Source organism: Parasteatoda tepidariorum, chromosome 1, assembly GCF_043381705.1.
Source record: "Parasteatoda tepidariorum isolate YZ-2023 chromosome 1, CAS_Ptep_4.0, whole genome shotgun sequence".
NCBI classification, from domain to species: Eukaryota; Metazoa; Arthropoda; class Arachnida; order Araneae; family Theridiidae; genus Parasteatoda; species Parasteatoda tepidariorum.
This window is the reverse complement of record NC_092204.1, coordinates 53,059,953-53,075,966: the sequence shown is the minus strand read 5'-3', so window position 1 is coordinate 53,075,966 and position 16,014 is coordinate 53,059,953. Positions and strand designations below refer to the sequence as shown.

Here is a 16,014-nt window from a genome sequence, read left to right as displayed (position 1 = left end):
ATAGGCATATAAAATCAATATTTAATATTGCTGTAAATTTAAAAAAATATATATATATATATATATATAAAATTCGTTAATATAATGCGTATTAGTATTATTTTTTTAAAATAATATAAGAGGATGAGCTACTCCATTAAAAAATAAATAAATAAAAAGACGATGGACCATTTACTACGATTGTAGGCATTTAACCAACTTTATTTCATTCTTCATCTAAACTTGTTGAATGAATTTAAAAACGTAATGCACTGTAAAAAATTCCAGATCAAATAACGGTAAAAAGTACCGGTAATTTGGGTGCATTATCCGTAAAATCCAATTTTACCGCAAAATATTATACAATAATTTTCACTGTAATATTTATTTTATTACAGTGATTCAATGATTGTACGGTAATAGTTACTGTAAAAATTACGGTATATCAGATTTATTTCTCCGTCACGTGTTCCGGAAAAAATGGATTTTAGAATAAAAAGTACTGGAAAGCTGAGTGTCGGTACCATTTTACCGTAATTTGATACGTAATTTTTTACAGTAGATGACTAGCCACCATAAACGCACTTTTTTCTAATGCAAAATATGTTATTAAGTTACAAAAGAATGCAATTATGTAAACATCTTATTTCAAATACAATTTCCTTTCTAAAATTTGAGAATATTTTTTACACTTTGTTCGGTGGCATAATAGATCAATAAATCGAGAAATAGAAATGAAAATCATTTACGAAGCAAATTTCTTTTTTATTTAAGAATATGAATTTTACGGTAAAAAGTAACGGTAAAAGTACCGGTACTCTTAGTGTCGGAACTTCTCACCATAATTTAATCCGGAATTATTTACATCGTGTGTTAGAATTTCATAGAAATGCTTGAAAGTTCAACTCTTTCCTATACTACATGAATTTACTCATATTAATGTATTAAAAATAAATTTATTTCAAGCAATACACTAGTTAAAAGAAAAATATTAATTTTCTCTTTATTAATTAATTTTATTGTAATTTCAGGAAGAGAAAATCCTCTTCTCGTTATTTTCATTTCCTTCCTCATATTTGTTTATCAGTAGTTGAAAAACTAAGCTGTGTGTCTCGTTCTTATCATGTCGGAAAACCCTTTATAGCTTTGAAGATTACACCATAGTTATAATTTAATTTTTATAAGTTTAAACCACATCCTGTTTCTTTTTCTTGGGAAATTCCGAAACTAACATGCGTTTAAAAGTCCAACAAGAGAAATAATTTGCAACAGTCGATTCCGACAGCTCAAAAATAATGTAAGTATGTTTTCTTTAGTATCAAAATCAAATAGTGTGTGTTTTATCGCTAAAGTCCTTAATGTGTACTCTACCTAGTTAATCTACCGGTTAACTGATTACTGTTAAAAACACGGAATTAAACATTTTCCGCATAATACTTAGACTATGTAGACATTATAACTGCTTTCGTATTGTTAAAGCTCAAAAGCTTGTGCGTCTCTTTATATCATTTAATTTGATGATTGTTTGACTTGATTTTAAAATATATAAAAATAAATAATTGACTTTATGTTAGTTTCCTTAATTGTAATAATATCTTAAACTGTTAGAGTCAACGTATTATAATTTTAAAGCAATTTATGACTGATTCCATAGATTAATTTGTTGATTTTTTGATTGTAGTATTTAATTTTTTAGATACCGAAAGCAAAATAAATAACAATATGTTAATTTAAGTGTACAGAAACGTTACGATTGTTCCAGCAAATATCTTATTTTCATCTCTCGTTTGGCGAGAGTATGGGGTGAGAATGTTCCATTATAATTGTTTAGATTTAAATTATCTCATTCAAATTGTGGTACGTGTAAAAGCTCGATTTGGTGTTTCCCAAAAATAAAGTGTTTCTTCACACAATGTTTTGGGCTGGTCAATATCATATTCGGAGAAATATTACACCAGATTTTTTACAGTATAGTTAATCTTCACATTAGCTACACTGTAAAAAAGTGGTGCAACCATCTCTCCGAATTCAATGTTGTCCAACTCAAAAATTTGTGTGAAAAACGACATCTTTTTAAAGTTAGCACCAAATCAAGCTTTCATGTTCAATTTAAGGGTGTAAATAAATCTAAAAAAAGTTTTTTCAGTGTAGATAATCTGTGGAATAACTGATTTCTACACTTCAGTGGTGACACATATGTTACTGTCAATGACCAAAATTAGTGTAGAGGAAAGTTGCCTAAATCGTGCCTATCCTAAATCGAACCATCTTTGATTTTTAAAGAAGTATGGTATGCACAACGGATAAATTTACGATATATATCATAGAATTAATAAAAAAAGGTTATTGTTTCGTAGTCTAACTGGAATCCTAGACTTGGTGACATATTTCGATAAACAAGGAGAACATTCGTTCTTGAAAAAGAAACAACTGTATGACGATGCAAGAGCACTGATTTTGACTGGGCCACTGAAAATGGAGCCTCTTATGCTGACAAGCACTTAACAAATAAAATGTGAGATAAGGAATTTTTACTTTTGCTTCACAATAGAAGAAAACCGTCTGCAAAAAGCAACAACTGTTTATACACAGAGCTCATATCCCCCAATTTTTCGTTTTTATGTTCATTCATTCACAAACTAGAAGCATAAAATAGGTTTTGCCTTTACTTTTAGAAGTCAGTGTATAGTTTCTGCTCATAAAAAATAAAAATGTAACATTTAGTGCACAAAAAGCAACAAAAGTGCTTAATTTTTTCTTTTTTTAAACAGAGAGATGATATATTTCCCCGTGACATTTAACGCTTAATAGCTCACTGAAACAGTATAAACAGATTTCTTAAAAAATATATATATATTTATGGTCTTAAATAATGTGAAACTTCTAGCATGGTTGAAATTTAAATTATTCTGCAGATTTTGTTGATCGAAATATAAATTAATGAACTAAATTATTAACTAATACAAACTTTACAGACTGTAAATGTTTACTTTTAATTTTAAGTGTGCAAAACATGATTTTAATAACTTTTAATATTAATCAATAATTTTATGATATTTTAAAACAGGATTCTGCATCTGTTAATTTTATTGGTCAGCGTTTTGGTTACTTGTAGCGGAAAGAACTCGACAGTGCAATGTGACAGAAACACCAAAGCTCTTTCGTATTTGGATCTTGCAGTCGATATGATTGGAAAAGCGAAAGAAAACTACCCAGATTGTAAGTACTTACCGGTAATCCAGAAGTTTACTTATTGATTTTATCATTAAGGAAGAATGTAAAAATGTATGAGTTGCATAAGAAAATAGCAATATATTCCTAACTAATGTCAAAACTAGTTTAAAATTTCATAACTGAGTACTGATGGCTGAGAATAACTAAAAATCAATATTTTTAAAATAACTACCACTTATAACAACAACATGGAGAACGATATTAACTGCGCAAATATTTATATTTTCATGATCTCATATGCAACATAAAATATTGCTTATTATGTTTTCTTCTCAACATTTGTTGACGAACTTAGTATCTAATATATATAATTCTCTTTCGTGGCTCCCAAATTTTGGCTGTATTTCTTTTCCACCGGTGGCAACGTTTGCTTTGTTTTGTTACACGGCGACAAAAAAGCCTCATTACAAATCCCCGAATGGCAACGCTAGAAAATCGACCAATGATTGCCTCTAAAAATGTCACTTGCCAAATCTAGCTGAGGTGGCTCAACATATTTTGCTTTTATTAACGGAAACTGAAATAACCAGAGAGCATCAGCTGTGGTAATCTCATACTATTAAGCTAGGCAGAAGTGAGTAGTCTTTGTCGATAGATCTCAATTTAAGTATTTTGTCGAAGTTTTTTTCACGAATTTATATATTACGAATTTATTTGACGATTTTTGATTTATATCACGAATTATACTATAGCACATTTCTAATAGGTTTAACGAATTACATGTCATTTATTTGAATTCAAATTTATTTTAATGACTTAGTATTTACTAAAAATATGTAAATTTTTAAAAAAAAAAAGTTTTTATATGGATTTGAATGATTGTTTTGAATTCTTAGAATTTTGTGCATTTGCAATGTACCTAAGTTAGTAGCGAGCAAACCATATAAGATTGCGTAGCAATTTTTGCGGGTTGGCGAGCGTTAGCGAGCAGGGGGCGCAGCCCACTAGTTTATTTTAAAACTCGGGAAAAATAATATATCTTGATTTCTAAGCAAGCAGTTCTTTAATTTTTTTTCAATTGATTTATCAAGTCGTCAATTATTTTTGCTATAAGCAGGTTGTGGTTTGCTCTCACAATCCACATTAATATTTATTTTTCCAGAATCTTTATCAAACTTACAGTCGAAATTACTATTTAAGTGATGAGTGAGAAAAATTATCAATATAAGACGAACTAAAAACGAAACCAATCACTAGAGATTTAGAACTTAAATCATTATAGCCTTTTTGTTTCTCGATTGAAAATAAATAAAGGCGTTTCTATTAATTTTTACCCCTTTTGATCAAATAATAAAATGTATTAGAGGATTTTTTAATCCCACAATAGAAACCAATAGTAGGTAGAAACCGATTTGTAAGATTTTGATAAAGGATTTTCATTACTTAAAGAACCAGTTTGAAACTCCTATCTTATAATGCTATATTTAATGGCTTCCTTAAAAAAAACAGTGATTGTGATATTGATATGTTATTATTAATATATTAATGTATTAAATACATTAGGGGCAGTGATTAAGAAGCAGTTAATTGCAGTTGTTTAAAGCATATCAAATTTGTATACCTATGTTGCCTACTCTTATTTTTGCACATAGTGTTATGAATTTCAACGTATGTGGAAGTTCATAGTTTTTATTAAAAAAAACACATGGTGTCCCAAAATCCCAATTTTTAATGCAAGTTCTTAAAATCCATGTTGTCTAATAATTAAAAAATTATATAATTGGGTTCGTAAATTAATATTTAAATGGAAAAATAAGCAAATAAAAAACATTTTAAAAATTGACGATTACTGTTGAAAACATAAAAACCATTTTGTTTGCCATATTAAAGTTGAGTATGTTTCCAATAACCGTCCTTAATATTCTCAGACAATCAAACAGGTTATGACGTTTTCGATCTCCCCTCTATTGTTGATGATTTGCTAGGTTTTGTTAAAGTTTTTGTTTTTTCGTCTCTAAAATATTAATTTGCGATCGTGAAATTGCAATTACAAGCTTTTTTTAATATAACTTTTTTAAATAGTGTTATTACTTTTTTTTTCCGATGAACTATTAAGAAAATAATTAAATCGTATTCTCATCTATTTTTGATAATGATAATTGTTGATATTTGTATGCGTGTATTTTAGGTCAGGATGCCAAGTCCAATTTATCCTTAAAGCCAATCGATTGTGAAGAATGGTTGTTAATAGGTTATAATAAGAGTGGGTCTTATAAAATTTGGCCCAGAAGTCGAGTATTGAATGCGAAATCAATAGATGTTTATTGTGATATGGAAATTGACGGTGGCGGCTGGACAGTAAGTTTACAACTTACCTCTTTTTCCCTTTTTTTCTAAAGTAAGTTCATAGTTTATTTTCAAAATACCATAATATCTGTCACAGCATCTACTAGTAGATGCTGTTTTCAATACAAATGTAGACAACAAGCTCGAGCTCTTGACCTGTTCTACTACCGGTTAGAAAGTATACAGCTTTTTCTGCGAGGCGATATTTTCAGACAGTTAATTTTGTTTTTTAATAAAATACATAAATTATATAAAATCTGAGCTCAAATCTGGTGTATTTCATTAGATATTAAAGATATTAAGTAATTCTGGTGAGTTTGAAGTAAAAATATGTTTTAGTAGCTTATAGATGTAATGTTAAAAAAGGTGACATGGTTGCTAGATTTAAAGAGAATGCGCTTTTTTTGCACTTCTGATTTGGCCTCTTTTTTACTTGTTTATTGCAATTTGTTCTTGTTGCAAGCCGTGCACCATCATACGCTAGTGTTAGCATATTGTTCGAGAAGCGAGATTAAGTTCATTTTGCAAATTATCGTCTAGGTTTTAATTTTGAAGTTGGTATATTGTTGACAAGGTAAGAAATGTTTCATAACGAAAGAATCAATGAAAAATCAAAATTATGAAAAAATATGACAACCGAAGCTGACGTCTTCAGGGGGTACCAGCTCTGGAAGCCATAAATGTGAAACCCTTTCTATCGAGAGAGCACGACAAGTGTCTAAATTGCTCTCTCTGTACCACAAAGGTTTTGCCAAAGTCTAGGAACAGAATACAATACAAAATATAAAATACATAAAGCAAATACAAAAGTATAAAATTCAGACTAATACATAAGAATAAAAAGCACAAAAACTTACTTGAAACATAAATCCCAAAACCAAGCAGTCTAAAACCAAACTATTGACAGTCAAACAACAAATAAATTGAAATAAACGAAAAAATCCCCCCCCCCCCTAATTTGATGAGCGGAAGGAAGAAAAAAGAGCGAGAAAGTAGTGAATTAATAGAAATACTTAACCGGGGCAACTCAGTCAAGACTTGATCTTGCCCTATTAAAAGAAAAAACGAAACTAATAATTCTCAATCATATTCTTAATTTTGAAATCAATATTACAAAAATTAAAAGGAAAAACATGATTTTCTACAGAGAGAGCAATTTAGACATTTGTCTTGCTCTCTCTATAGAAAAGGTTTTGCATTTATGGTCTCCGGAGCTGGTATAGAAACAGCTTCAGTTGTTATATTTTTTCATAATTTTCATTTTTTCATTGTTTCTTTCGTTTCAATTCCTTTTGGTTTTTCAGCTGCATAGTGCGTTTTTCCACTGGAAGTATTGTTCTTAATTGCTTCAATTAATTTGAATTCTTTTCTTAATATGTGTTTTATAATGATTCTTTTTTTTCAATTGACGATTCTTATAACGATTCTTTTTAACGCAAATAATAAATTGGTTATTAAGTACACGTATGCAGGAAATTTATAATAATATATAAGAAGGTATAAGGAAGCCTCAAACGTTGTGATGGTGATCAAATCACCATCAAGCCATTCCATTGATCATTGCCATCGCCAATGTCATTGATCATTGAATTGATCATTGATCAAGCCATCGCCATTAATCATTGAATTACCATCAAGCCATTTGATCCCCATCACGTTGTGATGGTGACCAAATGTATTCAAAATAGACCGGAAGCAACAACCCGGAAGTAAAGGTAGAGAAAGAACTTGCAAAGTACCCTAGTGTAGAAAACACCATCATATAAAACACAGATATCAGAGTAAGGAAGTATTATACAAGAAAAGGGACAAAAAGTTAACATTCAAAATAATATAGGGAGTTTTGAATTTCTAAAAAACAGACAACGACTGTTATTAGTTTTGGTACTGCTCTTGTTAATTTTGTATTACATTAGATGAGTGAAGAGGCAGTCAGCATAAAATTCATGTTTTATGATTTCCTTATGTTTATCAAGTTGGAAAGAAAATAGATGTTATTGTTTTTCTATCTTTCTTAAATAGGTAATTCAAAGGCGTGGGAATTTCCAGAGACCTAAAGATTACTTTTATCAAGACTGGTCAAGTTACAAAGCAGGATTTGGTCACATAGAAAAAGATTTCTGGTTAGGTACGTAATATCCTTTTCTATATAAAAGTGAAATATCTGAATGCATGTTCGCTAAAAACTCGAGAACGGGAGCATCAATTTGGATTGTGTTTCTTACAACAGTTTGCAAGTTTTTATGTTAGTTCAACAATTTTTATGAGGGTGTTTGTAAACAATCACCTTTTCCCGGTATTATGTGATTCGGGTACAGTATCGAAAGTATGAAATTTCATTAATGAAAAAAATTAAAACGTAAAAAATATATTCATGAAAAAAATTACAGTTTAAGCATTGTTTAAAACGTGCGCCGTCATCGAAACAGCATTTTTATAAAATATTTTTTTAAAAAAATAGAAGAAGGCGGAACCACTAGAAAAAATTAAATACCTTTAAAGCACGCTAAACTCCTAATTTAAGAGCAGAAGTAAAACGTGCTAGAAAAAAATAGGCAAGTTAACATAAGTTATCGAAAATTGAAGAAATATTATATTGCCCAGTCAGTGGTAATGTTAAACCATGGACTATAATTCTTAAGGATGATCTAGAGCCCCTGGGTTTGATTAAATTAGAGCCCTGAATTATGATAGTGTAGGAGCCTTAGATTAAATAGTTATAACTTGCGCACGTTTATTTTCAACTTTTTATTTAATCATAATCATACAATTTTAGAACATTTTTCTTCCTATACTTTTTATCGAATATTTTATTTTTTACTCTTGCTGATAATTTTCCTGATTACTTTACTTATAATTTTCCTTAAAAAAATTCATTTTTCTTTTAAAAATGCCTGTTGAAATGTTACATTAATCACGCTAAGGTTCTTTATTACATTTCAATACTTATAAAGCATAATTATACTGGCGTTGGTAAACGCAAGAAACACACAGTAAGGCTTTTTTTTTTATCTATTGGTAAAATAAGTCTTGGTTTGGATTTGAGGTTGTCCTCACACTTTTCAACTACAATATTCAAGAGTAATAGCGAATCGTGTGCAAGCGTCGTCATTGCATGCGTTGTTATGGTGACCGTTGTTGTTTGATAATTTTTTTAGAATTCTTTTTTTCACTTTTAATTTTGTTATGCATTAAGTTGGTGAGTATATTTTTTGAGATATGGGATCAGAGAGATCCCATAAGTACTTTTTGAGTTGTGAATAAAAGGTCATTTGAACGTCATTGACATCATTTGAACGATATTTTTGTTTTTATTGTTTTAATTAAGAATCTGAAATTCTAACCTACAGTTCAAACTGGATCGTTTTTAATACTAATTCAGGTGAATATCACAAATAAAGAGGGTTCCAAACTGATTGAGTCTGTCCCAAAGGTTAGAGTTGAAGCAAGAAAAAAATAAACGATGCAAAGGCCTAAACTTACCGAGGCTGAAAAAGTCAAAGAACGTAGACGGGAATACCTTAAGCGTTACACACAAACGGAAAAACGAAAGGATTCCGTTCGCAAACGCAAGCGTAAAGCCCGTCCTTCATAAAAATACCAAAGTGGTTGAGAGAATTAAACCCTACAGAAGAGCGAATGGTGGCTCTCCAATCCCCTTTCATGCAAATACGAGAGCTGGGTTTTGATCACCAGTTAGGGATTAAAGGATCCACTCGTACCCAATGACTTGCACGAGACCGTAGACTGCCTTCCTCGCAATATAAATTATTCATTTACCATTCATGAATAATTGAAAAAAAGCCTAGCTTTCAAATCATATTTCATCTATGAACTTGTGAATCGGAAACGGGTGTGTAGATGTAGTATACGATCTCCATCAAACAACATTGTACTAATCCGAAAATGTTAATATTGATCTCGATTCGCTGTTCAGTGTCTACTCAGTCATCAAAAGAATTTACACAGAATCTGTCTGAGCTGCATTTAAATATGCGTGCGAAATTATGTACCGATCAGATTAGGATTAATAGTTGAAGATGTCCATGATGAAAGCACAATAAAATTGCTTTGCCAAGAAAAAATTAGACAACAACCATTTTGCCAATGGGTAACCTGTGATCGCCTTGCGGTGATCAAAATTTTTTTTTCTTCGAATGATTAGAATCTAGTATTATTATTGTATTCCTCATTATTACTAAAATTTAATTCATTAAGAACTCAGATAATATTACGTATATCTTTTGAAAATAGTTCAAATTGCAAAGTCGTGGGATGATGAAAAGATGAAGGCATAGATGATGAAAAAATTTGTTTAAAACTAATTAATTGGCTAGGATTGGAAGAAGGGTTGAAAAATTAAAATATTAAAATGCTGTGGCGTGCATTCGGTTTGATTACAAATAAAGTTTATATGTTATAAAAAATAATTTTGAAAGCTGATTAAGCTGGTCCTGAAGGCGGCTAGTAATAAAATAAAAAACGTTGTTTTCCACTTTACTTAAAAGGAAGCCTTATTTCGCTAAATTACTGTTTACTATCTGTAAAAATTTGTAGTGGCAGTAACTTATAAATTGTTTTTAAACTTTCAGATTAATAAATTATTTTTAAACTATACTTAAACATTCAATTTTCAAAAATTTATTAAGTATTGTAGTAAAAAGTATTTAAAATTATACAAATTAACTTTCGAATAAATATGAACAAACTCTGAAAGTGCGTACACATTTTTCTTAGTTAATGGCATCCAGCCATGTGATTGGTAACGCAGGTTTCTTTGAGATAAGATGAAATAATACGTATCCTAGTATAGTAAGTATATATAAAATGTTTGAGCTTTAGACATCACTTTTAGACTAAGTTACTAAATTTTTCAAACAGGGAATAAAATTTTTTTACGATTTTATTATTTTTTAACTATCTTTTTACAAATGAACATTATTTCTACTAACCACCGTCTTCTGCAGTAGGATTTAGGGAATCATGCAGTTGCAAGTTTTTAAATGTTTTCCATCATGTCCGTCAATGAGGTTTGAATGTTAGTTTAAATATTGGTATATTAATGTAACGAAAACATATTGGTAAACACAAAAAGTTTGTCTTTTTTATTAAATAATTNAATTATGGGCCGAGTTTCGTGCCTGGGCGAGGCTTCTGGGGCGATATATTGTGATTACAGACACATACACACACAGCCGCGTTTATTATTATGTATAGATGTATAGATTAAGAATTTCAACTCAGTTAAGAGGCAGTAATTCATAAAACCACTATGGGCTAAAACTGAGCTGCAAGCTACAAACCACAGGTTGCTGATTCCTAATCGAGAATATGGCAAATTTAACGTGCGTGTCAGCCTAATATCAGAAAGCACCAGGTTTAATATCAGGGATAGTGTATAATATTTAACCTTCAAAGTATTAAATCCAAAAAATTTTGCTTCCAGACAACATTTTTAATTATGCTGAAAGTTTATCTAATTCATTTATAATTATAATTTTTTTTAACTTTCTTATAAAATCTAAATCAGTTGATGATCAGTTAACTGAAACTCTATTTGATTAAAACGAACCCATAAAGCCTATATAACGACTTTGAAATATAACTCTATAAGAAATTTAGTAATAATATGTAATTTGCATTATGATTTTTTTACGAAAAAAAAACACCAAGAGAGTTTAAAATATTTATTTTATATGGAAATGAGGCTTACATTTAATATTCATGGAGGTTTCATACAATATCTAATCGAATAAAAACATTGCAGGTAATGACAAAATATTTGCTTTAACCAATCAAAAACTCTCTTCAGTACGTTTCGATCTAAAAGACGTGGAAGGAGCTAAGAAATACGCTCTGTATGACATATTTTGGATTGATGATGAGATTCAGAAGTATACGTTACACATACAAGACTACAGTGGTGACGCTGGTGAGCTTCTAACTTGGTTTCATTCAGTATTTTTAGTTCATAAATGAATTTTTTATATTACCTTCAATCTTACTCTACCCACTATTTACGAAAAATAAGCATTTAATTTTATAACCGGCTTTGAAAAGCTGACTCCCTAGCCTTATAATTTTGAAACTAATCCAGAAGACAAAGGAACTTTTGAATTAAGCATTGGGACAAACTAGACTTTTCGTTGGAACTAACACGCATCTGCTCTACATGGAAAGGAAAAGCTCGAAAACTACCCATGGTTAGCCTGGTGGCAAGGGGAATCTATAACCACTGACGATATTCAGCAATGTGGTCTGTGCGAGATGGGAGCAGAATTCGTATCCATCACCCACACTGGATTGAAACCTGGGTCCACTCAGGGAAATTAAACATTTGTCATACTTCAATATTTATTCTTTTGTATATTTAAAATATCTCTTAATAATTTTTAGAACCTCCGAGGCTTGGTTGCCCATCTTACCCTTACCGGTCTTCTTGAAGCAGTACCACCCTTGACGCTGCCAACAATCATGCATAGTAGCCGCAATGGCTCAGGGGATAGAGCGTTCGACTTCCAATGAGGTGAACCGGGTTCGAATCCCAGTGATGGCATGTCGATGCGAACCCGCATCCGGCTTGCACTGACCACAGTGCTCACATAAAATATCCTCAGTAGTAGACGGATCACGGTTAGAGTCCCTTTGTCGTCAGGTTAACCATGGGAGGTTCTCGTGGTTTTCCTCTCCATGTATTGCAAATGCGGGTTAGTTCCATCAAAAAGTTCTTCAGGAAGGCAAATTTCTCCCGATACTTGATCCAGGAGTTCCCTCGTCTTCTGGATTGGATTCAAAATCACAAGGCTACGGACTTAAAAAATAGTAGTCGTAAACTCCCCAAAAAATTGGGTTGGCTGCTCAACAAAGGTTATAGAATAAAATAAAATCTTGCACACTGGATACATTTCTCCCCAGTCTTTCTGCAATATCGCGAAAAGACAATTCACCTTCTCGCAGCCCTGTTGCACGATCTCAAAAAATCCTTCAATAGCATTAAAAAAAAAGAAAATTCATATAACAAATAAAGTAAAATTGTACATTATACCGGAATGACCTAAATTATGACTTGTTTATTTAGAAAGCATTTTCAAACTTAAAAACATATGTATAGAAATGTAATCTTTCCTTCAATACGAGCAGGATTTAATCAAAATACAGATGATTGAAATATGCGTAATTAATGAAAGATTTAGATGCAACACATTTCTTATCACTTGCATCAATTAAAAAAATATTATTTCCTTATTGGAGTTTAAAAAAATTGACAAACAATTATAAATGAAAACTATTGCCGTTACCAGTTTAAAATTATTTGCATATTTATCTCTAAACGTTTAGAAAAGTGAGTGAGCATAAATAGCAAGCGTAAATTTTCAGGATGGAACTGATAAATTTGATTTACTAATTTGACCAACAGAAGTAAAGGAACTTGATCTTAATATTGTTCTAAATGTGAATATCCGACACACGCCATGTGTCAGTTGTAAGTAGCAAACATCACCGTGATATTATTTCTGATTATGCATCTACATTTCGAGAAGAAAAAGATCATTGAAATCAGCTGGTTATGTGCAAACAAAATGGTGTGTTATTGTCATAGCTATTAGTTTTGTTTAATTATCACACTGAATCAATTTTATGCATCATATTTAAATGAGGCTCTTGAAGCAAACTTGATTAGTTACTGTATCGTGACATACATCTAGATCTAGAGTTATTCAGAATAATATCTTAAATCTGCCTTATCAGAAAATCTGCCTTAACACCTACGTGAAAAAGTTACTTGCAGGTACTCAATTGGATGTTTGCAACCGACGTCATGGGTGGCTCAGTCAATAAAGTTCGACACGCATGCGTGACGTTGCTTGAAGATATCCAATTAAATCTGGTTTGAAAATTGATTCAATGTGATACTAAACTTAAGCTTCAAAGCTGTAACGTTAACACGTCGTGCTCAATCATCTGATTTAAATCAGCCATCTTGTAATTAGCTGCAAGTAACCTATCAAGATAAGCTTTTCTGATCTAAATTCATTCTTAAAAGAAAACGAATAGGATTACTTTCTTAATAATTATAGTTGAGCTTTTTTTTATATTAAAGAGAAATATTGATGCTTACATTAACTTTATTTTGTACTGCTTTACTGTTTTCATAACTTTAAGCGTACAAGCTTGCAATTCGAGAAATATCGAAATGCCTGACAGTTTTGAAACATGCACTAGACACGGATTGCGAAGCGATATGAAAGAAACTGTGACAAGCACAGGGTACAGTAGATTCCTTATGACTCATAAATGTCATTTATCATAACATATATTAATGAGAAACAATAATCTGATCTAGAGTTATAAGCTATTGGGATAAATTTATGAAAAAACATCATTTCTCAAAACCTCAAAATAAACTCTATGATAAACGTGGTTCTGGAAAAAATATTTAAAGTAACAAAAGCCCATTTGCTTAAATAAGTTTTTTGAGCTGCGTCCATTGTCTTGAACACACAGTTTGAACTATCTTGTTCATTTTTTTAAATGCACATTTTAAGCTATATCCATTTCCATAAATATGCACTCTGAGCTATGTTCAAAATAAGAATCTCACTGATGAATTATTTATTTAGTGCAAATTTTTACTCTATGTTCTTGCCATGTAGCAAACTAATTTTGTTTAATACTTTATCAACTATAAAATAAAAGAAATTTTCTCGACCTTTAATTATTTTCTAGGGGATTCAATGTCAGGACACACTAATATGAAATTTTCCACTAAAGATGCAGACAATGATATTCAAACAGAACAACACTGTTCCCAAATTTACAAGGGCGGATGGTGGTATAGTGCTTGCCACACAGCGAATTTGAACGGACTCTATCTCCGAGGAAAACACGACAGTTTTGCTGATGGTGTGAATTGGAAAAGTTGGAAGGATTACCACGAATCCTTAGACACAACTGAAATTAAAATAAGGTCAAAGAACTTCAAGCAAAAACCTGCTGTTACACCTGAATTCACTGAAACTCCAAGATCATGATGATTAAAAAAGAAAAAAATATTTAAATGTCAAAAACTTTGCTCTTTGCTCAAGTTTTTATTAAATAAGACACTGCAACAATTTTTTTATGTTTTTACTGCTTTTTAGATAAAATTAAGTGATTCTGTATAAACTAAAGGTGCCCGATTCGTATATAAAAACCAAAATGATCACACTCGGATTATTCTTGTAGAAGAAAAGATGCCAAGCTTTTTGTGAATTCCCGGATGTCTGCCTTCCTAATGCATTTAAACCTAACCTCGAAACTTGGGGAAGGTAGATCAGGTTTTCCTTGCCAAAAATGTCACCAAAATGGCTACCTTCAGTTCATGAGAATACCTTTCTTTGCCTGTACATTTTCATTAGAGAGATTTCGCAAAGCGTTATGGTTCCCTTTATCTCTAACGTTAACGCTATTTGAGCGTCACAGCGCATGTGTGAAAATTTACCAACAAAGAGCATCATTGCTAAGGAGTAGAAAATGGAGTTAACGATTGTTTAGCTCTATGCAAAATCTCTCTACTGCATGCTGTTAAAATATTTAAAATTGCCAAATTGAAAAGTAAATTTTTTGAGAAAATAAATCAAAAAAATACAGATTCATTACTTTCACCCAAAAATATGCATGGGATTAAGAATATTTTCATCTAAAGTAAATTTTTCATGTAGTGGGTAAAAATCAACGATTAAAATTTATTAGAATAAATTATTGATTTTGAAATACTTTCCACATGCAGTCCAAGAAAAATATGCAAAAAATGTCGTGCATCTTATTATTACTGCATGTAAAGAAAAGAAATATACGTAAATGTAAAGAGATTTCGTACTTGTCGGTAGCATTCTACGCTTTAACGTACCCATTTTCTGTGCATGCAATAAACATTAATTTTTTATCACTGTGCTACGCAGTACTCAGGTTTTTGAGGTCGCACAATAGTATTTGAAAATGTAAATGTTGTTTGTAAGACGACGGGACGTTTCTTACAAAGCCTAAAAAAGGGTAGCAATAAGGCTCTTCACTTGATGTTTGGTTTACACTTAAAAGCTTTGCATTGTCATCATAATTATTTACGTTTCCATAGTCATCAGTTATAAATATCAAAAAAGTCGCAGTCATAGTCTCATAGAGAAAGCATTCTTTCAAGCTCCATTTTGTTACTAATTATACAATTACTTGTTAATCTTAACTAATCAAGGTGATTGTATGATTGGATTACTGCAAAATCGAATTCGAAGGAAATTCGAATATAAAAAGACAAAACCGAAATATGCGAATGCATACTTATTAAAACTTGCTTATCTCCTATCTAATTTTTTAATATTTTTTGCAATATTTATATCAATCGTGGCACAAAAAGATCTCATGTATTCTAATATATGACGATCCTTATTCGCATGAAAATACCGACGCAAGGCTGAATATTTTTTAACTATTTGTTTTTCTGATCACGCAAATGACAAGTCGTTTTTCTTTTCTTGTTTT

At 31.0% G+C, this 16,014-nt stretch overlaps 1 protein-coding gene across 1 annotated transcript; it reads left to right on the top strand.

Moving 5' to 3' along the window:
- Positions 1-1,059: 1,059 nt before the first annotated feature.
- Positions 1,060-14,614, top strand: LOC107440609 (techylectin-like protein). Its single transcript, XM_043044332.2, has 6 exons — positions 1,060-1,276; positions 3,047-3,198; positions 5,342-5,511; positions 7,522-7,627; positions 11,267-11,431; positions 14,227-14,614. Coding segments are annotated over exons 1-6 (900 nt in total). The 5' UTR covers positions 1,060-1,274; the 3' UTR covers positions 14,532-14,614.
- The last annotated feature ends 1,400 nt before the right edge of the window (positions 14,615-16,014 follow it).

What these genes read in the sequence shown, in the direction of transcription:
- LOC107440609 (XM_043044332.2), top strand. An exon ending in GAAAGAAAACTACCCAGATT is followed by an intron (nt 3,199 to 5,341) that starts GTAAGTACTTAC and finishes CGTGTATTTTAG; the next exon opens with GTCAGGATGCCAAGTCCAAT. An exon ending in AGAAAAAGATTTCTGGTTAG is followed by an intron (nt 7,628 to 11,266) that starts GTACGTAATATC and finishes AAAACATTGCAG; the next exon opens with GTAATGACAAAATATTTGCT.